Genomic DNA, 27,669 nt, shown 5'->3' with positions numbered 1-27,669 from the left:
TTGAGATATGGAGGTCAAACCCGACAGGGGAGCATCACGTAAGGCCGAAACGTTTGAGACCCCTTTTAGTCGCCTCTTACGACAGGCAGGAATACCACGGGCCTATTCTAACCCCCGAACCCGCAGGGGGCGCTATGCCCATACCGGTCACAGTTATCAACCCTTAAAAAAAAAGAAATAAGCTCAGACATTGTGCACCTCTGTATCACGTCAGTGCACAGTGGAGGGCAATTGGGCAGTTGTACTGTATCTTTTTTTTTCTTTTCTCCCTCATTTGTTTCTTTTTATATATAAATAATTTTGTACCATAGATAACATTGGCATAGAAACAAAACAAGTAGAGATATCAGGTTGCCCTCCATGGGATGGGTGCATGCAACGACTGTGGTTATATTGGGTTGGATAGAGCAGCGATCAGTTGTAGAATTGAGTTGCTTTAATATGACATTTATAGTCACAACGCAGATCAGATTTCGACCTGTGTCAGGTCATTATCAATGCAGTGCAGAATTGTAGCAGTTGTTCATGCTCAAGTGAATGCTTACACAGTTCAACCATTGCTGTGTAAGCATTCACTTGAGCATGAACAACTGCTACAATTCTGCACTGCATTGATAATGACCTGACACAGGTCGAAATCTGATCTGCTTTGTGACTATAAATGTCATATTAAAGCAACTTAATTCTATGGCTGATTGCTGCTCTATCTAACCCAAGTAGAGATATGCTCTTCAGTTTTTTAATTTCTTTATATTCATCTGTTCGTCTCTGTAAGTGATAGCGGCCGGATGTATTACGAGTTCCACTGAGTTAATATTGATAAAAAATCTGTTTGTCTCTGTAAGTGATAGTGGGTGGACGTATTAGGAGTTCTGCTGAGTTAATATTGTTAAACAATCTGTTTGTCTCTATGTGGTAGCGGGCAGACGTATGAAGAGTTCCACTGCATTAATATTATTCAAAAATGTTTATTCTAACTGAACGTTAAAGAAGTGCTATAAAAGTTATTTGGGAGACGAAGTTTATTAAAAAAAATATATTCTGTTCATCATTCTACAATGCACCAAGAATCCTGCATCAAGAGGATCGAAGCAAACGAGGAATTTGTGTGAGCAGAGGAGGGACGATTGTCGTACCCAGCTCTATGCACAATGTCGAAGCAGAGGAGGGACGATTGTCGTACCCAGCTCTATGCACAATGTTGATAACGAGAAGTACCTAAATATAAATGGTGAATGTTGATCGTAAATGTATTGAATATTGAAGGTCTGTTGATGTTGTTGTTGTTGTTGTTGTTGTTGTGGTTTTCAGTCCTGAGACTGGTTTGATGCAGCTCTCCATGCTAATCTATCCTGTGCAATCTCCTTCATCTCCCAGTACCTACTACAACCTACATCCTTCTGAATCTGCTTAGTGTATTCATTTCTTGGTCTCCCTCTACGATTTTTACCCTCCACGCTGCCCTCCAATGCTAAATTTGTGATCCCTTGATGCCTCAGAACATGTCCTACCAACCAATCCCTTCTTCTGGTCAAGTTGTGCCACAAACTTCTCTTCTCCCCAATCCTATTCAATACCTCCTCATTAGTTATGTGATCTACCCACCTAATGTTCAACATTCTTCTGTAGCACCACATTTCAAAAGCTTCTATTCTCTTGTTGTCCAAACTATTTATTGTCCATGTTTCACTTCCATACATGGCTACACTCCATACAAATACTTTCAGAAAAGACTTCCTGATGCTTAAATCTATACTCGATGTTAACAAATTTCTCTTCTTCAGAAACGCTTCCCTTGCCATTGCCAGTTTACATTTTATATCCTCTCTACTTTGACCATCATCAGTTATTTTGCTCCCCAAATAGCAAAACTCCTTTACTACTTTAAGTGTCTCATTTCCTAATCTAATTCCCTCAGCATCACCCGACTTAATTCGACTACATTCCATTATCCTCGTTTTGCTTTTCACACTGTCCACTCCGTTTAACTGCTCTTCCAAGTCCTTTGCTGTCTCTGACAGAATTACAATGTCATCGGCGAACCTCCAAGTTTTTATTTCTTCTCCCTGGATTTTAACACCTACTCTGAATTTTTCTTTTGTTTCCTTTACTGCTTGCTCAATATACAGATTAAATAACATCGGAGAGAGGCTAAAACCCTGTCTCACTCCCTTCCCAACCCCTGCTTCCCTTTCATGCTCCTCGACTCTTACAACTGCCATCTGGTTTCTGTACAAATTGTAAATAGCCTTTCGCTCCCTGTATTTTACCCCTGCCACCTTCAGAATTTGAAAGAAAGTATTCCAGTCAACATTGTCAAAAGCTTTCTCTAAGTCTACAAATGCTAGAAACGTAGGTTTGCCTTTCCTTAATCTTTCTTCTAAGATAAGTTGTAAGGTCAGTATTGCCTCACGTGTTCCAACATTTCTACGGAATCCAAACTGATCTTTCCCGAGGTCAGCTTCTACCAGTTTTTCCATTCATCTGTAAATAAATTGGAAGGTACATACATCCTGAGTGAACTTCAACAGGCACTGTTGATATTAGTGCCAGTTAAAGTTCACTCAGGATGTGTGTACCTTCCAATTTATTTCAATTATTATTTTAAAATTTATCTTTTAATTATTTAAGAGCAGCAATTTTTAATCAGTTTCCAATATATATAACAACTTATATCCCCCCCAGTCACTATTCATTCACTATATTGTACCAGGGCCAATGGCCTCCACTGTAGTGATGACTATACTTCTGCACCTAATACAAATAAAAATCTGATTCATTCAGGGATGAGTTAGTAGCAGTCTGCTGCTTGATTCCAATCACCACCAATGCACTCAATCCATGTGAGGATGAAGGAAGAGGTGCTTCATCCTGATCTCTACACAGCAGTGTCCACTGTCACTATTGGAAACACCTCCCAGCACCAACAGTATTGTGGAGTGTATGTTACAAAAATGGGTACAATAACATCAAAGCTGGTCCACATTAATCAGTAAATTGAATCAAGCCCTCTTATTATCACTTAATATAATAAGTAATATGAGGGGGGGGGGGGGGAGGGCATAAAATTATGAGCATTAAGTATTCTAACACTAGCTTGACCACAGCCATGACAGAACAGTAACTGCAATACAACAGTAGAGATTTTACCAACAAATTACAAGACATATTAGTTACAGAATTACTATGTCGACATTCTGGACTGATCTGAATGTACAAATCACACTATCCGGTCTCTTGACATAGATTATTTTACAACTTTCCTATACTGTTTTCTACCATAAACATCTTTATGCTACTGCAAAATAGATTGTTTTCTACCATAAAAATCTTTATGCCACTGCAAAAAAATGTCAAAAAGTTATCTTTTCTATCCACACTATTCCAAATTATTAGTTTTTAAAAATTGTATTAATCGCTAGCATTTGAAATACAGTGTTTTAACCAGCCATCTGACCACACTATCTGTCCATCCTGAAAGACTATGTTCGTTATAAAATAAATTGTACTATGTATTTCCATCGGGATGCAGATCATTGACCCCTCTCTCTCTCTCTCTCTCTCTTTCTCTCTCTCTCTCTCTCCACACACACACACACACACACACACACACACACACACACACAGAGAGAGAGAGAGAGAGAGAGAGAGAGAGTCATTCTGGGCAGTGGTTTTTTTTTATATATATTTTATTTAATTGGATAGATAAAAAATTTACTCATCAAGTGGCAGCAGAACACACATAAAAAAACTGTTGTTATTGGCAAGCGTTCAGAGCCAGTGGTTTCTTTTTCAGGCAGAACAATTGAAGGGAAAGGAAGAAGGGTGAAGGAAAAGGACTGGAGAGGTCTAGGAAAAGGGGTAGATTTTGGGAAAGTCACCCAGAAACACGGGTCAGGGGAGACTTACCGTATGGTAAGAGTGTGTGTGTGTGTGTGTGTGTGTGTGTGTGTGTGTGTGTGCTGCCGCTGCTGGGTGAATAAACTTTTTTTATCTATCCAATTAAATAATATGAATATAATAGAGGGAAACATTCCACGTGGGAAAAATACATCTAAAAACAAAGATGATATGGCTTACCAAACGAAAGCACTGGCAGGTCGATAGACACACAAACAACACAAACATACACACAAACTTCAAGCTTTCGCAACCAACGGTTGCTTCATCAGGAAAGAGGGAAGGAGAGGGAAAGACGAAAGGATGTGGGTTTTAAGGGAGAGGGTAAGGAGTCATTCCAATCCCGGGAGCGGAAAGACTTACCTTAGGGGGGAAAAAAGGACAGGTATACACTGGCGCGCACACACACACACACACACACACACACACACACATATATCCATCCGCACATACACAGACACAGACACAATCAGACATTTGTAAAGGCAAAGAGTTTGGGCAGAGATGTCAGTCGAGGCGGAAGTACAGAGGCAAAGATGTTGTTGAAAGACAGGTGAGGTATGAGCGTCTCATTATCCGCCAGGCCTCAACTTCCGCTAATTTCAAGTTGCTGCCGCTCATACCTCACCTGTCTTTCAACAACATCTTTGCCTCTGTACTTCCGCCTCGACTGACATCTCTGCCCAAACTCTTTGCCTTTACAAATGTCTGATTGTGTCTGTGTCTGTGTATGTGCGGATGGATATATGTGTGTGTGTGTGTGTGTGTGTGTGCGCGCCAGTGTATACCTGTCCTTTTTTCCCCCCTAAGGTAAGTCTTTCCGCTCCCGGGATTGGAATGACTCCTTACCCTCTCCCTTAAAACCCACATCCTTTCGTCTTTCCCTCTCCTTCCCTCTTTCCTGATGAAGCAACCGTTGGTTGCGAAAGCTTGAATTTTGTGTGTATGTTTGTGTTTGTTTGTGTGTCTATCGACCTGCCAGCGCTTTCGTTTGGTAAGTCACATCATCTTTGTTTTTAGATACAATTAAATAATATATTTTAAGAAAAGGAAAGATGCTATTCACCATATAGCAGAGACACTGAGTTGCAGATCGGCACAACAAAAAGACCCTCACAATTAAAGCTAACAGCTGTTACAGCCTTTGTCAACAATAGACGAACCACACACACACACACACACACACACACACACACACACACACAAACTGCAGTCTCAAATTATACATATATTTGATCAAATTTGAACAAAATATTATATATTAGCCAAGAAGAGGAAAACATGAAGGCGGAAAAAAAAAAGGTACCTGGAGAAAATGATTACAAAATTCAAAAAGATAGGTTTTCTGAAGTGCAATGAGACAGAGGGAGCATAACTATTGATTCACTGTGAGTAGAAGATGTGGTCACAGCCCTGGAAGAGTGACGGTGTGCGAACATGCAGTGCACGTGGAACTGTCCTAACTTTGAACATGTCTGTGAGAATAGTGCAAAAAATTCTACAGAACATCTTGCATTGCGATCCATACAAAATTAGCCATGTCCAGGTGTTGCTACATGTTGACCTGCCAGTATGACGAAAATTTTCTCTAGAATTTCTTGCTCACATGGGAGTGGGCAATGAAAGTCTATGGAACATTCTGTGCACAGACAAAGTCCATTTCAATATCCATTGACATGTCAATACACAGAATTGCAGGATAAAAGCAGCAGAAAACGCACTTACACAATGACAGGTACCACTTCATTCTGCAGAGGTAACTGTGTGGGGCAGGTTGACTGAACAATTGTCATTCCAATGCTTCAAAAGCGTGGACGTGTGGGTACGACCATTTTTGTGCAATATGGTACTCCTCCGCACATTGCACTGACAGTGGAGTAGCTGCTGCAGAGGCTTTTTGGAAATTCTAGAATTATCAGCTGTTATTTCCCTACAGCCTGGCCATACAGATCATCTGATCTCGATCTGTATGACTTTGGGCTGGGGGGGTTCCAGAAAGATGTCGTGTTCAGTTCTCCGATTACAAACATAGCTCAACTGAAGGCACACATAATGCACCGCATTCTTAACATGATCCCTGAAACACTCCTATCTGTTGTGGAACATGCTGTTTCATGATCTCAACGTGTGGCAGAAAATGGTGGACAGCGTATTGAACATATCTGTCCTGAAAATTAAAAATCCATTTGACTGTTGCTTTTTATGCAGTTTTTTGCTTGGGACAACCTTGCCACGGTGGGTGGGTTTACCTCACTAACAGTGCCACAACTGCTGAATGCCCAAATTGTGTGGTCATCGCACAGTATGGTTGGTTTAATGTGCAACTCATACCAAAGCTGTCATACTGCAATCCATCTGTCATTTTTAGCAGAACCCATTTACATTATGACACAGTCACTGACCTTAATACATCATAAATGTAACACATGTTGTCCAAAATTCCAGCTATTCAAACTTCGTGTACTCAATGGAATCCCTAGCATCAGTTCCCATGTTCCCATCAATTCAGGTGCAAGGCCCTAATGACAATGATGAACACATTCTGTCAAGTTCCATTCTCCTCAGAGATTAAACACACACACATATATATATATATGACACTGTACACAGACATGGGACTAATCTGAACAGATGACAAGATGCTATTCTCGCGTCCAATGTCGCCATTAGGTGCACCACTGCCCTTGTACCTCTTTCTGCTGCTGTGTTACAGGAAATCGCTCCATTACTCCCACACTGATAGTCTGTGGCAGTCAAGACACTGTCGCACTGTGTGTGTGTGTGTGTGTGTGTGTGTGGGCGGATACTTGTCTTGCTGCAAACGAGCCCATTTCCTGTCTCAAGGTATATGATTTTCTAGTACAATACTGCACGCCCGAGCAAACTATGTATGTGTCCTCTCAAGTGCTAGTCATGTGGGACTGCTGAGATCCTGTGTGACATTGAGTATCTCCCTCCTGAATCCATTGTTTCCATAATCACAACAGTTATGGGATCTCAACCAAAGCATATGGCAGTATTATGGAATGGTAAACTGCAGTCTCTATAGGCCACAATCCTGCTGCTATCAACTTCTGGCACATGCTGGCAGATGATCCTCCTCCTCATGTGAGGCAAACAGGATCCCCCCACAAACAAACAACACTCAAATGCTACTTCTGGATGAGAAAACCAATGTATAATGTTTTCTGATATACCTTACTTGTACCTCCTTTGCCTGGTCGTGTTGAAATGCCAGACATTAGAATGTCCAAATGTCAATCATTTGAATATGCATGTCTGTAGCACACCATCTTTATGGTTTTGCAACTTTAATGACCACAAGTGCATTACTGGTAACTGAGGGTGGTTCAAAAATTAATCAAGTCAAATATTTAATTTAGTGACAAAGATGGCATGTCACATAGGAGAAATTAACTGATTTTAGCAACTAAGATACTGATGTCATAAATATAAAAACAACTTCTTATCAGTCTATAATTCTTAAAGTTAATATGCATTACAGGGAGGTAATTCACAGGAAACATACCTCTATCTTTGAACGACTACGGAGAGATGAATTTGATGCTGCACTGTGAAGTGACACCCTACTTCCACCAAATGCGCCATCTGCTGAAGCCTGGAATCAATGACACTATTTACCAATACCAAAAACATAAATTATGAAAGGCAGTAATGTAGGAAATTACAACAGTTAGGCTTTAGGCTTGATGATTCTTGCACAGAATAGCTAGCACATATATCTGCTAAGTACCGCAGGGTTTCATTTCAAATCTGTTTAGACATATCATTGTTGCAATACACTTTAAAAATATTACAAACTTGAACAAATCAGTAAAAACATCCATAAAAAATTTCAGCACGAAGCACACAAAACTTTACACTTGGTGAGACTTACTAAAGCCTCTCCAACTAATGTGGCAGTGGTGTATAGCAAGTATGTATCCTTTGCTTTACAAAGAAATTTGCAGTATGAGACAACTTATCAGTATGTTGTTGCACCTCCTCTGGCATGTAAGCAAGCACTGATTCAAATGGGAAGGGTGTCAAAGTCATCAAATCCTCTCCTGAGTCAAGACAACTATTATAACTGGTCCTTGATATCCTGGATACTGACACCGGGATTGAGTTTATATACGAGTTGGTCCTTCACATGCTCTGTCAGGAACAGATCTGGGAATCTCACAGGTCAGGGGACTACCTTAACATCACACAAAGTTCACAGAGACATGTGCCATGTGTGAACCAGCATTGTCCTCTTGAAAATTAGCACCACAATATAGCTGTAAGCGAGGAAACACATGAGGCAGCATGATGTCTGTGACATACCATTGTGCCACCAAATTTCCCTCTATCACAGCCAGCCGTGACTTAAGTCATACATGACGGCTCCCTTTTGCTGGCCGACAATGATCATCTGAGGTAGTGTAGAACCGTGATTCATTGCTGAACACAATGCAGTGCCATTCATCAGCTGTCCATCCTTCCCAGCCACGGCACCACTCAAAACACAGTCATTTGTGGCGCTGTGTTAACGGCAGCCTAGTCAGACTCCTGCTAGACTCCTACCAACGGTGCGGAATGACACAGGGCATCCATAACTTGTCTGGCAGACACATGCATGAAGGCATTATAATTTTCATGGTTCACAATATGCCGTGGTGGTTCAGGCATGGTTGACCAGAACTTTGACAATGAATCCAGCTACTCTAACTTCCCCATGCAATAGAACATTGAGCCACTCACATGAGAATGTCCATAAAACTGGATATTGCATGAGTCAATGAATCAGACAAACGGAGACATACGATGAGGTCCCTGATAATATTTTCTCATAGGAGTATGCAGCAACTCTGTCTGTCTTCTTCACAGTGATCACTCAACATCTGATGCTGTTCATGCCGCTTATATAACCCCCCCCCCCCCACTCCAGGCCTGGTAACAACACTAAACACAAAAAAACACTCTAGTGCACTTTGATGGCGTTCCTACCAGTCACAGACAACTGCAGCTCTAATCATCTACATACCAACCAATGGTGTGTGTGTGTGTGTGTGTGTGTGTGTGTGTGTGTGTGTGTGTGTGTGTAGGGGGGGGGGGGGGGCGCATGCGTAGAAAGTGCTTCACTTTTTTGTCAGGCAGTGTAATTGTATCATGTCGTCATATCGGTAACCACAGCCTAAAGACTAATGTCGTCTCAAGACTAAAAATGGCAGGTAAATGTCATCACTTACACAATGAGAAATAAAATTTAGTATTTTCACACATTTCTGATTCAGCTGGTTGTAGGGCGGCTTCTGTATACATGTTTGTGGCACTGTTGTGACTGCAAATGGGCAATCAGTTTTTAAGCAACATGTGAGATAATGATGTCTCAAGACTAAAAATGGCAGGTAAATGTCATCACTTACACAATGAGAAATAAAATTTAGTATTTTCACACATTTCTGATTCAGCTGGTTGTAGGGCGACTTCTGTATACATGTTTGTGGCACTGTGGTGACTGCAAATGGGCAATCTGTTTTTAAGCAACATGTGAGATAAACGCAAATTGTGAACATTTGATATGCCACTGGATACAGCAAGTAGTCTCATTCCTATGTAGTAAGGATAACATTAGCAGAAACTGCTGAATCAGTGACATTTTACAGCCAGATGTGCTAATAAGCTTTCAGATACCTCACATTTCAGCAGAGCAACGTAAGTGTTAAAAGCTTTTTGTCATAAGAATGGCAGGTATCACTGTTTTTCTTTCCAGTATGCTACGTTAAATGTTGGAAGTATCTGAAATGTGACTGACAAGCAATTTTTTCTTCATAACCCTACTCACTATTGATACTTTGTGAACTTGTGTATAAACAATATGGAAGGAAATTTGCTGTGAATATATCCTAATTATTTATCATTTCATACCATAATATTTGAACTACCAATTGAAGCACGTGGCAGTCTTATACCATAACAAATTCTCAAGGTTAGAGATATGTACAGTTCTGTAATCTCAAACATTTACATATTTTCACTAACATAAGTTGTAATAGGAAATTCGTATCACATTTTGCAGTCAACATCACACACAATATTGGTTATTTTGCAAAGAGCCTCCGTAGAAACTGTGTAGCCACCAAATCTCCCCTCGGCACTACAAAAAGTTATAACACAAGCTTCCATGCACACAAATAATGCTCACTTTGCAGGTTTGACTAGGAAATAGTCCTCTCATCTAATCACAACTTCATAGTGCCCTGCTTCAAGTCCTATATGTACATTTTCAATCATCCTGCACTGGCTCCACTAGCCACCAAATGTTCAACATACATGCACATTGCTACCCCAACTCATGGTTACCCCGCTACAAGTCTCCAGTTGTTCTCCATTTGGTCTGCACCATTTAACCTTATACAACCTCTCATATGTTTCTGCATTAATTCCTTACAGCTATATTTTCACTAACATAAGTTGTAGTAGGAAATTCGTATCACATTTTGCAGTCAACATCACACACAATATTGGTTATTTTGCAAAGATCCTCCTTAGAAACTGTGTAGCCACCAAATATCTCCCCTCGGCACTACAAAAAGTTATAACACAAGCTTCCATGCACACAAATAATGCTCACTTTGCAGGTTTGACTAGGAAATAGTCCTCTCATCTAATCACAACTTCATAGTGCCCTGCTTCAAGTCCTATATGTACATTTTCAATCATCCTGCACTGGCTCCACTAGCCACCAAATGTTCAACATACATGCACATTGCTACCCCAACTCATGGTTACCCCGCTACAAGTCTCCAGTTGTTCTCCATTTGGTCTGCACCATTTAACCTTATACAACCTCTCATATGTTTCTGCATTAATTCCTTACAGCTATATCTTGTGCAAATTAGCAAATACATTTACATGTGGCCCACCTTTCCACAGTTTAGTGCTATCGTCATTATTGTCCGACATATTAACACATAACAAAAGCACTTGGGATGAGGAAATTAGCATATCGCTACCACCCCTTTCCCCTTCTCGTACAGCAAGTGGCAGAAGTTTTCACTGCCAAATTCTCCTGAATACGTTTAACCAATAACCTACTACAATTTTACAAATTTATGGTATCCTTAAATCAATAGCACAAACAAACATTTTTTCACTGTCATCAATTTCCTATACTTCAATTTACTAATGAGTATATCTGAATGAGCCTACCTCCTGGTTGCCTCTTCTGGGACCTGTCTTACTTGATCTTGTGTGACACCAAGATATTTCATATGTTTTGCATCATTTTGCTGATAAATTAGTTTATGCAAGTATCCACACTTTCAGCAACAGATAAATGACTATTGAAATCATTGTTTTGGTACTATCACATCTGTATACAATTTGCATCTCTCCTTCATTGAAATAAAAAAAACTGTCTTTTTCCCACTGTACAAAACAATGCCTATCTTAGCAATGGCAAAATAATATGCAACACTAATTCATGCACTTACCTGCACAGGTGAAGCAACGCTTATGACGTGGGGGTGAGCAGATACAGGAGAATCTTCATCTGCGGACAGTGTGACTTCTTCTTCAGAAGAAGCATAGCTTGGTGTCATTTCTCCAGTACCATGGAAAGATGCTGATCTTAAAACAGGGTTCTGTCGGCTAGAAGAATATAAACATAACTTTGATATCACAATATTTTACAATTCATGACTATAACTATCAATCAAATAAATTATGATTATTACTGCCATCTACTACTTCATGAAACCATTTACCCTGTTAATACGAGACGAAAAATATTAATAACATATGGTTTAAATGCACTTTTCACCCCTTTGATTTTATTATTTGACAGGTCATTGTTCAGTATGTGTGGAGGGGTCACTGTAACAACTAATATCTCCATAAAACTCCCATACTGAATGAGTCAGCTGGGTACACCTAGACTTTTAATCTATGGCTGCAGACCTGTAGCATGTCACTAATTGTGTATTTGAAATGTACTAGAGTTTTTCCCATCTGCCCATACTTATTAAGACATCTGTCCACAGTTAAATTAATTACTTATTCACTGTCATTGTTTGGAAATTTTGTGTAATTCATCATGAATTTTTGTACAATCACTCAATGTTGATACACTTACACTGTCTGATAGTCTACTCATTAGCTGTCCTATTGTGCTTTAATTGTACACAGATTGATTAATTTGCAAATATTGCCAGGAAATGAAACACTATTCAGAGCCTAATAACAAATTCAGTATCAGTAAGCAGGAATTCTCATTACATAAAATCCACATGTCATCTTGGATTGCAGTCTTGGTCAAATTAATTTCCTGGCAGTAGTACAATAACACAAAAGGAAGGATGCACCTCACTTCACAGATGTAGTGAATACACACACTACAGAGTAAATAAAAAGTAATAAACTACCTCGGCGAAGTCTCAGTATCAGGGATACAGGATTGTGTCATGCTGGTGCTTAAAGGTAATGCTTTTTTAGCTGCTTCTTTCTTCTTTCCTTCTGCAGCAGCTTTCATTGGATCATAGCTTTTACGTCGTTTCCAGTTTTGAAACTCCACTTCCCTTGACGACAATGTTGAATTACTTCGTCCACCAGCACTCTTCTTTAATTCCTTTTTCGGTAAGCCCTGTCTCGAACTAGGCTGGAAATAAAATGTAACAATTTATCATCTTCATTATTATTACTATTTAGTTTTGCTTTGTATCTTAATCCATAGGAGCATTGCATGAAATGTACAATAATTAAAAACTAATAATGAGTTTGTATAAAATGCTTATTTCCAATTATTAATATGAGGGGGGGGGGGGGGGACCATAAAAACAAACTGCACTGAGAGGGCGCTGCCATTCGAACATGTAGTATAGAGTTCTCACACAAGATGGTGTTAGTACAGACCTTCACAAAATAACTGGACAGACGGCATCAGTGTATAGATCAATGGGTGAGTGTAGTGTTGTGTTGTGTTTCTCTGACTATTGGCGTGCTCCGTTTGCAAAGTTTAAAAGAACAAAGAATGTGTGTGAAACTTTGTTTCCTGTTTACAAAACAATTAGCAACAGAGACTCACTATATACTTCAAGAGGCTTTCCAGAAGGATGCTGTGAGCTGCACACAAGTTTTCGACTGGTTTGGGTGCTTTAAACGTGGTGAGTTGGGTGTTGAAGACCAACCTAATTCTGAACACCCTGCAACCTCACGAAATGAGGAAAATATTGACAAAACTTGTCCAAAAATCAAGGATCACTGTTTCACGACCGAACAGATTTCAACAGAGACAGGAGTGAGTTGGAGCTCTTGCCAGCAGATTCTGAGTAAGGATTTGCACGTGTGATGTGCTGCTGCTAAATTTTTTCCACAGCTCCTCACACAGGAGCAAAAACCATGCACATGAGTGTGTGCCAGGATTTGAATGCAGAGACAGAAAGTGATCCATACTTTTTGAACAAAGTCATTACAGGTGATGAGAGTTGGTGTTATGAGTATGACCCAGAAACTAAGCAAGCGTCTAGCCAGTGGAGGACTCCCAACTCTCCCAGACCAAAAAAGCAAGACAAGTGAGGCTGAAAGTGAAGACAATGATTATTGCCTGTTTTAATGTTCATGGAATTATGCATCAGGAAATTGTACCCCATGGAAAGTATATTAACTAGCAGCTTTATTTGGAAGTTTTAAGATGTCTGCGAGAGGATGTGCAGACGAAACACCTGAAACTTTAGGGATCAAATGACTTGTTTATTCATTATGGCAATGGACTCACACACACGGCCTTACAAGTGACCCACTATCTGGCATATCTGGGATGGTCTGTCATTCACCACCCACTGTATTCACCAGATCTAGTCCCATGTGACTTTTTCCTATTCCCACCAAATGAAAAAAACATTAAAAGGGAAGCGTTATGATGATGAGGATGCAGTAAGAACAGCTTCGCAAAAGGCACTGGACAATATCAAAGTTGAAAAGTTCCGGACATGCTTCAAAACAGTGGGGAAAAAAGAATTGATAAGTGCATTGCATCTGATGGAGAGTATTTGATGGTGGCTGAAGGAATTTTGTAACAAGGTTCATGAATAAACTGTTTATAACAAAAAGCTTTTTTTGCACCCCCCTCATAACTGAAATATAACAGCTAAAAAGATGATCATGGTGTACTGTTAGGATCATATCAACATTTGTCTGCAGTGATTTGTGAAAAATGTGCAGTTCCAAGATCTAAGAACATTTCTATGCTTTCATTACATGAACGACACTGCCTAATTTACATTTACTTTAGTTTATTGCAATAACAAAAAATATGTAAAAATAAAAATCAAGAAATAGTCAGAAATCACAAAGAAGCTTTTCTCTGTGGGCACAGCTCCCAGTAATTTCAATAGATCACAGCTTTTCTATCTGTCTAAGTAAAAAGTACCTAATCTGGGCAGGGAAGAAGATTAAACTGTGGGATGTTGGACAAAAGGCATGTCACTAAAAGCCCAAGACAAGAGGATCACACCTATTAAGAGGAGAATTGCTACGAAAACAGGATGGCCTCATCTGATGTCAATCTCTTCATAGTCCAAACATCCTTCCCCTCCTCATTTGTCAGTACCACCACCGAGGTCAAGCTGTTCCAACACTGGCTCTTAGGACATGGGAGCCTGCAAGAGTCCTTATCCCACCCACCTGGCAGGTACAGATGACTCTATGACACTATGTTACAGCCTTGTTCTTATGGGTCTGTGTACACTAGGGTACCTGAGGGCAGGAAATTTAGCTATAACAGCCAAACCTAGCCCTTTTATTCCTCAATGGATTACTCTATCATGGCTATGACTTTCTCAAGTCAAACCCTGGAATGATATCCTCCTCACACTAACTATTGTTACTCGTCCATTGTCCCTACAGCCTCCGCAACATCAATAAATTTTATGCAGGTAGTGCCCCAAGGCTCATGAAAATTTAAATGAATTCCTATTTACAACAGATGAAGAGTTGCCAATAAAAAAAAAACTTTATTTGCTACCAGATTCAATCGAAACAGTCATCACGCAATTTGTATAGCAACAGAGAGAATACATGTGCATATTTCGCCACCTGTGAATGTAACAATAAGCAATGCTCACACTCATGAAACTGTCTTAAACTGTGATTGTGCACTATATGGAATCACTATTACTATGGTTTCAACAATAAAAATGACTTTTTATTAAGTCTTTCTCAATCACTGAAAGTAAAATATCTAGTACAAAGTAATGAAACTGACAGTTTTCATACATATAAATAAAATAGTGAATACAACACATTTTTAAAGTGTTACCTGTTCTCAAGGGTGAAAGGAAGTTACACAATTCAGCAAGTATAGCTGATAACCTAAAACTGCTACACAAAATTGATATAGGCCATCGCATGAACATTATGAAAGAATTGAAAATTTAGGCACATTTACAGAATAATCCAAACTCAATTGAAAAAAATTACTACAAATAGCAATTTTATTGCAAATTTCATGGACATATTTAAAGCTCTGTAAGGGTTTTGATAAAGATATCTTCAACAAGTTTATGAATGAATTACAATCTCCCATTATGTACTTCATTGCTACTTAATGATATAAATCCCTAATAACCCACTCATGGTAGGAAACAGATATAAATAGGTGTCAGTACTCTATTGTACAGTACAATATTTTAAACATAATTAGGCAAACATTTTCTAAAAACTGACCTTTTAGTTAGTACAGTACATTTCAGTTTAGTCCCACAAATTTACAAACTCTAGGCACTATGTAGTAAACTGGTAGTTCATCGTCTTACTCTTATATCACATGCAGCTAAATGTTTCAAATTAAGCAGATGGACAATATGAACTGTGCTGTTAGTTTCCCTCTGCCATCCATATCACAATGGTTTGCACTGTACAGATTTAGATGCAGATGTAAATTTGATGTGGTAAATTCCATTTTTGATTCTCATTTATCATGTAAAAGCATACTATGGACTTTACCATTTTCTTGTGTATTCAGAATGAGATGTTCACTCTGCAGTGGGGTGTGCACTGATATGAAACTTTTGTTCTTGTGTATTAATTGTCTGCCAGCATATTATAGGTTGATTATCATCAAGACATTCCCTTAAGAAATGTGAAACTGAGCTGTTACATTCTTACGTTCTTCTAAGCTGGTTTGTTGGTTGGTTGCAGGGAGGGAGGGATAAGGGACTAAACAGCAAAGTTTTCAATCCCTCAACCCAGGGGTTAGTTCATCTGGAGGTGGTGACATCCACCAGGAAAGTGTCCTGATGATGAACGTAGGTATGAACAGTTTATTTAATAAAATGTAAGGCTATGTTAATCGTTATCAGCTCTGTCATTAAAAGATTAAATGCTCCCAGCAAAAAATGTTGTGCCTGACCAGTGGAGATGGAAAAGCATATTCTGTCCAATCAATTGTTTGAGAGCCATCAGTGTAAACGATGATAGCACCATGATATTCTTGGAGAACTGAAGGAACAGACAGTGAAAGATCATTGGAGGGGGGGGGGTGAGAAACTTTAGGACCGTAGTACATATCACTCAAAATTCATGGCCTGGATACTATCCAGGGGAGAGAAGAGGAAGGGAAGGGAAGGGAGGGGAGGGGAGGGGAGGGGATGGGAGGGGAGGGGAGGGGAGGGGAGGGGAGGGGAGGGGAGGGGAGGGGAGGGGGATGCAGTGCGCAAAACACAAGGAGTACATTGTAAGGAGGTTAGGTCGATGTCCTGGCAGAGGGCTATGAGATGCATTTCCGTTGGTAATCCCAGCCAAGGGTATGTGTCAGGAGGTTGATGCCTCTCATATACAAAAAGAATGTGATAAGCTGGATGATGAAATTTCCAGATGGAGCAATATTTGGTGCCATAGGAGCCAAAGAGGGAAGATTCCTGCTACTGCTACAGTAATGAGACTGTCTATGGGACTAGTCCAGAAGGTGCCAGCGGCCTGTCAAATGCACGATAATAAAGTGGGTCTAACGATTTCAAATCTGAAGACACCACCAAGCCCTTAAGCCGGCAACTGTATTCCAGCTATGACAAGACCAGGGTCTGGTAAACATAGAGAAAAGCAGCATGACGTACACCCCAAGAGATGTGGGTAAGAAAGTATAACAGTATTAAGCTTCCGCATGCAGCTAGTCTTTAGCTGACAAATACAGATTAATCAAGTCAGCGTTTTATCAAGAAGGAGGCCTGAAAAATTAGGATCCTTCAACAGTGTCCAAGCACTGGGCACTCAAGCAAAGTTCTGAGTCAGGATGGACCAAAATACAATAACAGAAAGGCGTGGCCCATGTTTTAGCAAGAGTGAACTGGTAACCACAGGAAAGAGTCCAAGCGGCGGCCCTTTGGTTGGCACCTTGAAGACGGCACTCAGCCTAAGCTACAGGGTAGGAGCTTTACAAGATGCAAAAATTGTTGACATACAACGCAGAGGTTCACCAGATGGAAGGAGGTTGCTAGCCAATTGGTGGCAATGGGAAAGAGTGTGACAATCAATACGGAGCCCTGTGGAACACCATTCTTTTCGCCCATGCAGAGCTGAATTAAGCACCAACTCTTACCCAGAACTAAGGACTAGGATAAAAACTGATGAATAAAAATCTGTAGGGAGCCTCGAAATACACAGTCTTGGAAGGTAAGTAAAAATGTGATGGTGCCAAGCAGTACTGTATGCCTTATTTAGGTCAAAAAGAAACTGTGATGGAGTGTTGATGTTTAGAAAAATCCTGTCGGATTGCCGCTTCCCACCTAACAAGATAGTTGGTTGTGGATTGTCCCTTCTGAAAACCACACTGATAGGGGAACAAAAGGTATTGAGATTCGAGGACCCAGTACAATCTGCAGGCAACCATTCTTTCAAGCAATTAGCAGAGCACATTAGTGGGGCCAGTAAGTTGGTTAACTGGTGGCTTTGCACTGAAATTTCCAAGTAGGGGAAAAGGCTGGAAGAGCTGTTTTATTAAGGTGGTGATTTCAAGGGAAGTAACTGCCTGCCTGAAGGTAAATAGAAGGATGGGGATGATGATACTTAAAGTGTGGTTGTAGTCTTTCAAATGTGGCACAGGGTAATGGACAGGGATGGTCCTTGCATTTAAGGCACAGTAATCACTGTGTGGTTTCTCTTTGGGTACATGGGGGGGGGGGGGGGGGGGATGATGACCACGCACTGCTGGACAAACGAATGATGCCTTTGGCCAGCATGGTATCAAATTCCGTATTTGTCTGGGGCCAAGTCATCTGGGTCTACAGGACACCAAGGTGTTGACATAACGGACAATATCATGGCATACCTGTTGCGGGTCCCCCAGAGGACTTGTAAGCGACAGAAACTGGTTGAGTAGTTTGGTGTACTCTCCTTCTGCAACCTGGATGATCTTGGTGTCGCAGCCAGCTGCATGGCACCGGAACCCGGCTGTAGCCAACCCGGTGACGGTGTCCGGTGTTTGTGATATCCAGGAGCAGGCAGTAGTTTGCAAGTAGATCTACCCAATTATAGGCTCCGCCAGGTCCGTGATGATGAAATTCCATGCTAACGCTCGTCGCAATCCCAGATCTAGTTATACATGTTGTGAACTGTACTTTTGGTTGGCGGAGCTGTTAGCAGCTGACAGTCTGAAGTTCGTGGTCGGGCAGCACATATGCAGTTTATCTCTCAGCAAAATACTCAATTCTGATCCCGTCGTGATCAAACGTTTGTGCCTCGACTTGAGGTCGGTCAAAAACAGGTGTCCAGAAGAACAATAAAATGCATCCAATTCTGCCTGGCACATAAGGATGACGTATTCGCACAGCAGATGACACTTATGTGCTAGGTTACCAAACCACTGATGGTACCAGCATATATTAGCTGTTTGTGAATCATCAGAATGAAGAGCATTGGATCCAGAATGACTCCACAATTTACATCGATATGTACTTTTAGCATGGCAGTCAACGAGAAGTTCACTTAATTGTTTGCTTAGGGCATCAACTTTGTTCAACAGGCCATCACTAAGTTGCTGTTCCAGTGCTGTGACTTTCTTTGTCAACTTGTCGCAATCTGATCTGACATCCCTCACAGTACTGCTGCACATTACCACCGAGTCGGGACAGGAAGTAGGTATGACAGCGTCCTGTATCCGGTCAACCAAATCAGTCACATCGTACTGAGGAATTTCAGTTCATGGTGCAATTATGGTCATGACTTGTGCTGGCAGCCTGGTGCTCTACAGTGCGGTTGTAGTAGCATGTCCAGGGAGGTGTGCACATTGACCTTACTTCATAGGTGATGGAGGTATTGTGAAGGTTTTTCATCACCTATATCCTCCTGGGTGATCACTTTTCATAATCCTCTTCTTAAAAGGTGGACGTGGACACTCAACATACGAGTTTAGCTTTCAGTTTCATGCACGCGTCTGTCTCTGGTGGCACTGTTATAATATCTTGTACCTCTGTTGCATCCGTGAGATCGAGTTGACAACTACTAGTGCAAATTTGGTAGAATCTGTCATTATTCCGGAAGACAGAAAACTTCCCTCCACCTGCACAAACCAGAACACAGGGTTGTTCAGTCAAAACAGCATAAGTCATACTGCCAATCTTGAAGTAGCAGGTGCATCATTGTTCAGCATTTTTCTGTTGTGTGATGCAGTATCTCGCCTCTTGTAATCCGCATTGCTGGCCACAATCACATCAGGGTCACCAGTGTCGCTAATCTCATATGGATACGAGGCTGCAGCTTATTTCGACGTGGTCGGCATGTGGATTATAGACGGCAGTTATTGTATTCAACAATTTGCTGCTCTGAGTTAACCTATGTGGCTTCCAACAATTCTGTGTAATAAACTCCAATAGGAGAGAGAATATGAACATTTATTTCCTTCAATAGTAATGGAAGAACTAGTTACTAGTCAATAACAACAGAATAATTAATTGTTTGGTTGTTAAATCACAGAACTCATGGAGCATCCGATCTGTGGCAAAGAATAAGCGTGCGGCAGTGCTCAGAACAGCAGGCATGCAACTCATTCACATTCAGTGGCAATCAGTGCAAGTCAAGCGCACAATCTCATGTTGTTGCCACATAACCATTCATATTGTTTTCTTGCCTTTGTATATGACAGGTGGTCAAGTATTTTATATTTTTGTATTTTCTTTTCTTTTTTGCAAACTGAAAAACTGGTGATCTTGGAGGATGGTGTTCAATACAACTGACACACAAAACCAATTATTCACAAGGATAACCTGCATGGAGTGATCATCTGTACTTTCCACATTTTGTGTCTGCTATGTAGTGGGACTGGGATGACATAAGACCAAAGTGTAATCATCAGAAACACCTCATGGGCAATGGGACATAAGGTTTCACATCACATATGTACACCATAACTGTAACTTTATCTGGGATGACATTTCCTTCAAAGGTTAAGATGAATGCACCTGTATCACTTTGGTTATCCTAGAGATCTTTTTGTATGCATCGGACGAAACGTACACATTGCCGTTCGAGATTAGCTCGTAGCCCACTCACCTGCCTGGAGTGTAAGGTCTGTGGAGGATAATTCCTTGTACAATATTCAAAGTTTTATGTGCAGCAACAGTCATTGGTATGTCACCCAATTGTTCACATGCCTGAAGAGCTTGAGGTTGTGCAGCAGAGAAGGCATTTATAATGATCCATTGTGCATTTTTCCCAATGTTCATAGCTCAAATCTGTTTATGTAGTATGTATTTATGATGAAAATTGTAAACATAGCTGATACTGGATTATTTGCGTATGTACTTATAGCTAGAAACTCTGTACGTACTATACTGTACCATCTCTGATTGACTTGTAAACAGGGACTGATTGTCCAGTTCATCAGTCTATAGTGTGCACCATATGCAGCAGAACATAATATTACATGAAAAGTGTACTACAACTGCATTACAGTATAAATGCATTTTACATTTGACAGTAGGTAACACTGATTGTGTCATTTTCAACTATTTTGTTTATATGTGTAAATATTTATTTTCAGCAATGTAGGATGATTTTCATAATTTTATTCTAATTACTGACATCCTCACAGAGTGATGCCATACAGTTTGCTCTAACAATTTTATAGCAAATACTTTTTTTTCCTACTAATTATTACCAGCAGTCTTTTTGTAACTTAAAAATGGCTGTGCCACGACCTTTCAAGCACCACGACAATAACAAACCACCATCTCAAGCCCAAGGTTTCTAGTTCCACAGCTCTCCCTGCTGTAAAACATGCTCCAAGCAACCCTACCCCCGCCCCCTTTCATTTTCTCCAGTTGTTACAACTTTACAGCACCTATGTTGTTTACGAGATTTTTATATACATTGTATTTTCTCATCCTCCCCCCCCCCCCCCAATATTATATTCTGCCATTCTAAGCCCCTCTCCCTCCACTTTCCATCCTATATTGATTATAGGCAGAATTTTATTTTAATTTTATTTTTTACTTTTATCCTCCACCCCATCTCTCTCTCTCTCTCTCTCTCTCTCTCTCTCTCTCTCTCTCTCACTCTCCCTCTTCACCCCCTTCCCCCCTGTTTCTTTTTTTCCATTCTTTCCACTTTCTATACTGTAATTGCATTACTCTTTCAACTTCTCATTTTTTGTCTTTCTCTTCTAATCTACATTTCTCATTCAATCCATCCTTTCCACCACCTCTGAAATAAACTTAGCACAGTGCTAAATACTGTACTATTTTGATCACCTTGTTCCTCCCATTACTTTTGCTTCAACTTTGCTACTCTATCTCCTCTTAGTTGGTGGGTCATTCTTAGCCTAGGTTTTGAGTGACGTACTCACTCTGTCCCCCATTCCACAACCAATTAATCTTCCTTTCCTAAAGAAGAAACCTACTATTACCTAAAGTTACAATTAATTTGAACTATTTGCATATTATTCCATTGGTAGTACTGGGAATAAGTTGAGTACTGACAAGTATTTCTGCCTTCTTCTGGCTACAACTAGAATCACAGATAAGGGAGCCCTAGGTATTTCTGCAAAGAGTAGGTGTTTGCCAAAAGAAAGTCTTTCAACTTGAGTCTGAAAATATTCACTTCAAAAATTTGTACTTTTCTATAGACAGAGTAATTGTACCATTAATTCCCTACCATCTCACTTTGAAGTACCTGGGGAGTTTGTCTCTGTGCACGCATGCTGGCTCTTGCACTCTCAGTCCGCGAGAGTGCTGGTGTCTCCGGCTTAGTACTTTTGGATTTTAGCCTGCCCTGAGCAAGTTTTGGAGGTTCAGTCAGTTTCTTCGACCTGCTGTTGCTTGGCGTTGGCGATTCAGCTTTAGATAAGGACTTGTTTTTTTTACTTTCAGCAGGTTCAGGTTCATTGTCCAGTCGTGCTCTTCTTAAACTGTAATCCACATAAATGCAGAAAATAACATTTAATAGGTACTATAACCTGCTGCTTGTCTATTAAATGGCAAACTGTGAATCTACAACACCAATAGTACCTGAAGGCCCTGTTGTATCGCATCTGTGGTGTCGATCCAGGTGCTGGAATGGTGCCTGACCTCATCCTTCCCTCACCCGTCTCACTACTACTGTCCGACTGCCGACCCTCTCCTTGTCTGACACTAGTGTCTGACGCATTGCTCGCTCTGCGAAATGGTGTAACAGGTCCACGATTTCCGACAATGGCTCTGCTGTAACTGTGACTAGTGTCTACATCTGACTCCCCACCCGAGTCTACAGAGAGAGTCATTCGTGCCTGCATAGCAGTAACAACAGATTCTGTTGCTCTCAAGAATGATTCTGTCTCCAAGCTGCTGTCACTGTGTCGTTCACTTCCAACTACATCCTGTTTCTGCCCGAAGTCCTGAAATGCAAAGGTCAAATAAGTTGCAAACTTAATTTTGGCATATTTAAAACTGGTGTTTCAGTAATGAACTCATCACTCTTAATTACTACTATTAAAAAGAAAATACTTTTGTCATACAAACAACAGTGCAGTAAGTTAATTCAAAATACAAAATGTAAAATGACTATTAACATCATCTGCGACAGAGCAAGAGTGATCATTTATTCATTGTTGGAACAGTGACAGATTATCATCACACCTCAAAATTGTGCACTCAAAGAAGTGACAACTCAGCTGACACTTAACACCAAAGACCAACAAGAATATTTCACTTAAATATGAAACAAACAATACTGTTTTTTTTTTCTTTTCTTTCCATTGTCTCATACATTCTCTCTTCTAGCTTTCAAATCTAAAACATGACACTAGGTGAACAACTCTGCAATTTTATCATATCAATCACAGCGTCATTTAAAAATTGTCATTTATACTTCATAGAAATAAGTGTACACACAAATGTAATGCTAATGGCTGATTGTTTCTCAAAGCTTCCCAATTTAAAGGAACTTACCGGAAAAGCTGTAATTGCCACTGGTGATTGGAAGAGATGATTCTTTGTATGCTGTGGAGATGGAGTAAGCTTACGACCAGAAGGTGGCAACCCTTTGCTGCTGAGAACTGGAATATGACACATTTATTTATCATCAAAACACAACACGAAGTAAATCATGATGGAAATGAACTTATTCATTGCCTTTCTTTAATTTACTGGTGTGGTAAAACTACTAAATTAGCCTTTAGAGAATCTTTATTCTGAATGAATAAAAAAAAAAACGCAAATCCGCGCGCGCGCGCCCACACACACACACCCACCCACACACACACACACACACACACACCCACACACACACACACACACATTCTATGAGAGACACGCAGGCCCCTGTTTAGTTAGTGGTTATTCTGAATATTCTCTTCATGAGTGAGCACATACAATAAAAGCACTTTACTAAGTGAAACTGAACTTTTATGTGCTTTCAGCATTGACTATCTTGGCTCCAAGTATGTGTATGTGTGCTATATGATAAGAACCTGCAAATTTCTGTAAAACGGGTTGAGGATGCAATGCATGCACAAGAAAACTACTCATTTTGAAGAACACAACTGTTGTTTACTCTATGAAGCCTCCTGACTATAAGAATAACTGAATGTTGAATAGTGGCAATGTGACAGGTGTTGGTACTATATGAGCTGTGCCTGGCAATGTGCATTTTAATGAGAAATGTGTAAGATTGTTGCTTTATTTCTGTACTATCAGTAGCTTGGAGCCAGAGTTCTTTTACCTTATAAAGAGTAATATCTGCATAACCCAGGATACTGAGAGCTGGCTGAAGAACACTGCAAGCAGGAGGTAAATCTTCAGTGAATTTACGTGCACATATGAAACACAATAGCTAGCTGCAAGTGCATCAAATGTGTTTGTAGTAGCATAGGAGCTTACAAACTGAAACCACAGTGCCACATCATTTGTTTGCTGCTAATTACAAATGACATATCAGCTGCTCTCATCAGTCAAGGGTAAGATCCACAAAAATTTCAGAGAAAAATTTCAGTAAAGTTCCAAGGACATTTCCATTAATTCTTTTGGAATTTAATATCTTGTTTGTAGTAATGCCATACATAATACAATATTTCATCATAATTAATGATTGAATATAATAGAGGGAAACATTCCACGTGGGAAAAATATATCTAAAAACACAGATGATGTGACTTACCAAACGAAAGTGCTGGCAGGTCGATAGACACACAAAAAAACACAAACAAACACACAAAATTCAAGCTTTCGCAACAAACTGTTGCCCCATCAGGAAAGAGGGAAGGAGAGGGAAAGACGAAAGGATGTGGGTTTTAAGGGAGAGGGTAAGGAGTCATTCCAATCCCAGGAGCGGAAAGACTTACCTTAGGGGGAAAAAAAGGAAAAAAGGACAGGTATACACTCGCACACACACACACATCCATCCGCACATACACAGACACAAGCAGACATTTGTAAAGGCAAAGAGTTTGGGCAGAGATGTCAGTCGATCGGAAGTAAAGAGGCAAAGATGTTGTTGAAAGACATGTGAGGTATGAGCGGCGGCAAATTGAAATTAGCGGAGATTGAGGCCTGGCGGATAACGAGAAGAGAGGATATACTGAAGGGCAATTTCCCATCTCCGGAGTTCGGATAGGTTGGTGTTAGTGGGAAATATCCAGATCACCCGGACAGTGTAACACTGTGCCAAGATGTGTTGGCCGTGCACCAAGGCATGTTTAGCCACAGGGTGATCCTCATTACCAACAAACACTGTCTGCCTGTGTCCATTCATGCGAATGGACAGTTTGTTGCTGGTCATTCCCACATAGAATGCATCACAGTGTAGGCAGGTCAGTTGGTAAATCACGTGGGTGCTTTCACACGTGGCTCTGCCTTTGATCGTGTACACCTTCCAGGTTACAGGACTGGAGTAGGTGGTGGTGGGAGGGTGCATTGGACAGGTTTTACACCGGGGGCGGTTACAAGGGTAGGAGCCAGAGGGTAAGGAAGGTGGTTTGGGGATTTCATAGGGATGAACTAAGAGGTTACGAAGGTTAGGTGGATGGCGGAAAGACACTCTTGGTGGAGTGGGGAGGATTTCATGAAGGATGGATCTCATTTCAGGGCAGGATTTGAGGAAGTCGTATCCCTGCTGGAGAGCCACATTCAGAGTCTGATCCAGAGTCAGAAAGTATCCTGTCACAAGTGGGGCACTTTTGGGGTTCTTCTGTGCGAGGTTCTGGGTTTGAGGAGATGAGGAAGTGGCTCTGGTTAATTGCTTCTGTACCAGGTCGGGAGGGTGAACCATTACACCAACAACCTGAAAACAGCTTTCGCATCCCGCAACTATCCTCCCGACCTGGTACAGAAGCAATTAACCAGAGCCACTTCCTCATCTCCTCAAACCCAGAACCTCACACAGAACCCCAAAAGTGCCCCACTTGTGACAGGATACGTTCTGGGACTGGATCAGACTCTGAATGTGGCTCTCCAGCAGGGATACGACTTCCTCAAATCCTGCCCTGAAATGAGATACATCCTTCATGAAATCCTCCCCACTCCACCAAGAGTGTCTTTCCGCCGTCCACCTAACCTGCGTAACCTCTTAGTTCATCCCTATGAAATCCCCAAACCACCTTCCCTACCCTCTGGCTCCTACCCTTGTAACCACCCCCGATGTAAAACCTGTACCATGCACCCTCCCACCACCACCTACTCCAGTCCTGTAACCCGGAAGGTGTACACGATCAAAGGCAGAGCCACGTGTGAAAGCACCCATGTGATTTACCAACTGACCTGCCTACACTGTGAAGCTTTCTATGTGGGAATGACCAGCAACAAACTGTCCATTCGCATGAATGGACACAGGCAGACAGTGTTTGTTGGTAATGAAGATCACCCTGTGGCTAAACATGCCTTGGTGCATGGCCAACACATCTTGGCACAGTGTTACACCGTCCGAGTGTTCTGGATACTTCCCACTAACACCAACCTATCCGAACTCCGGAGATGGGAACTTGCCCTTCAGTATATCCTCTCTTCTCGTTATCCGACAGGCCTCAATCTCCGCTAATTTCAATTTGCCACCGCTCATACCTCACCTGTCTTTCAACAACATCTTTGCCTCTTTACTTCCGCCCGACTGACATCTCTGCCAAACTCTTTGCCTTTACAAATGTCTGCTTGTGTCTGTGTATGTGCGGATGTATGTGTGTGTGTGTGCGCGAGTGCATACCTGTCCTTTTTTCCTTTTTTCCCCCTAAGTAAGTCTTTCCGCTCCTGGGATTGGAATGACTCCTTACCCTCTCCCTTAAAACCCACATCCTTTCGTCTTTCCCTCTCCTTCCCTCTTTCCTGATGAGGCAACAGTTTGTTGCGAAAGCTTGAATTTTGTGTGTATGTTTGTGTGTCTATCGACCTGCCAGCACTTCTGTTCGGTAAGTCACATCATCTGTGTTTTTAGATATACAATATTTCATCAGATAGATAAAAAATGTATTCATCAAGCAGCAACAGGAGAAAACAGCATAAAAGTTATGGGAATGTGCAAGCTTTTGGAGACAGTGGCTCCTTCTTCTGGCAGAAGGGTTGAAGAAAAAGGCAGAGAGATGAAGGAAAAGGACTGGTGAGATTTAGAAAATGGGGAGAGTTATAGAAAAGTCGCCCAGAACCCCATGTCCGGGGAGACTTCCCAAACGGGATTAGAAGGAATTTATCCACTCGGTAACTTCCTAAACCTCATCAATCCTTTTCCTTCGTCCCTCTTTCTTTCCCTTAAATGCCTCTGTCAGAAGAAGAAGCCAGTGTCTTCAAAATTTGCATATATCTACAACTTTCATACATGTTTTTCTCTGCTGCTAGGTGAGTGGATTTTTTTATCTATCCAATTATATCGTATTTTCAAAAATTGATTACTTTTGTTGATATATACCATTTCATCAGACAGAAAAAGGAATGAGGTGAAGCCAATCACACCTTTCATTGAGAATCCCGGTATTGAACTGTTTCTGGGAACCCATAAGAAACTAAAATCATGAAGTCAAGATATTATAATCACAGTACACTGCACATAACATCAAACTAGCAAACAAAAACTATGGTTTTCATATAGAGTATGCTACACACTGAAGATGACCTTGTATAAGATGTCATTCAAAGTGTAGCAAACAGTAACACAGATATACACATAACTCACTATTTAACGCCTTACGCACAAAAATCATCAACGGCAAACAACAGACGTTTACAACAAAGAACCTATCAAAAGCACATTATACAATAAACAGTTATTTTCAGCTGGTCATTCATAAACTATGACTATCATCAAAAAATTTCCAAAATATGCCCACATAATTAAGTG

The 27,669-nt window shown here is 40.8% G+C and overlaps 1 protein-coding gene across 1 annotated transcript in view; it reads right to left on the bottom strand.

The window, feature by feature from the left end:
* LOC126237015 (uncharacterized) overlaps positions 1 to 27,669 on the bottom strand; it is a 140,964-nt gene that overhangs the window by 53,061 nt on the left and 60,234 nt on the right. The window contains exons 6-11 of the mRNA XM_049946745.1: positions 23,301 to 23,407; positions 22,383 to 22,747; positions 22,048 to 22,282; positions 12,312 to 12,544; positions 11,382 to 11,538; positions 7,430 to 7,519 (exon numbers count right to left, since the gene is read on the bottom strand). Of these exons, the coding sequence (XP_049802702.1) occupies positions 7,430 to 7,519; positions 11,382 to 11,538; positions 12,312 to 12,544; positions 22,048 to 22,282; positions 22,383 to 22,747; positions 23,301 to 23,407 (1,187 nt within the window). The remainder of the gene's footprint in view (positions 1 to 7,429; positions 7,520 to 11,381; positions 11,539 to 12,311; positions 12,545 to 22,047; positions 22,283 to 22,382; positions 22,748 to 23,300; positions 23,408 to 27,669) is intronic.

The sequence above is a fragment of the Schistocerca nitens genome, chromosome 2, assembly GCF_023898315.1.
Source record: "Schistocerca nitens isolate TAMUIC-IGC-003100 chromosome 2, iqSchNite1.1, whole genome shotgun sequence".
NCBI lineage: Eukaryota > Metazoa > Arthropoda > Insecta > Orthoptera > Acrididae > Schistocerca > Schistocerca nitens.
The sequence above is the reverse complement of the archived record's forward strand: the minus strand, read 5'-3'. Positions and strand labels throughout refer to the sequence as shown.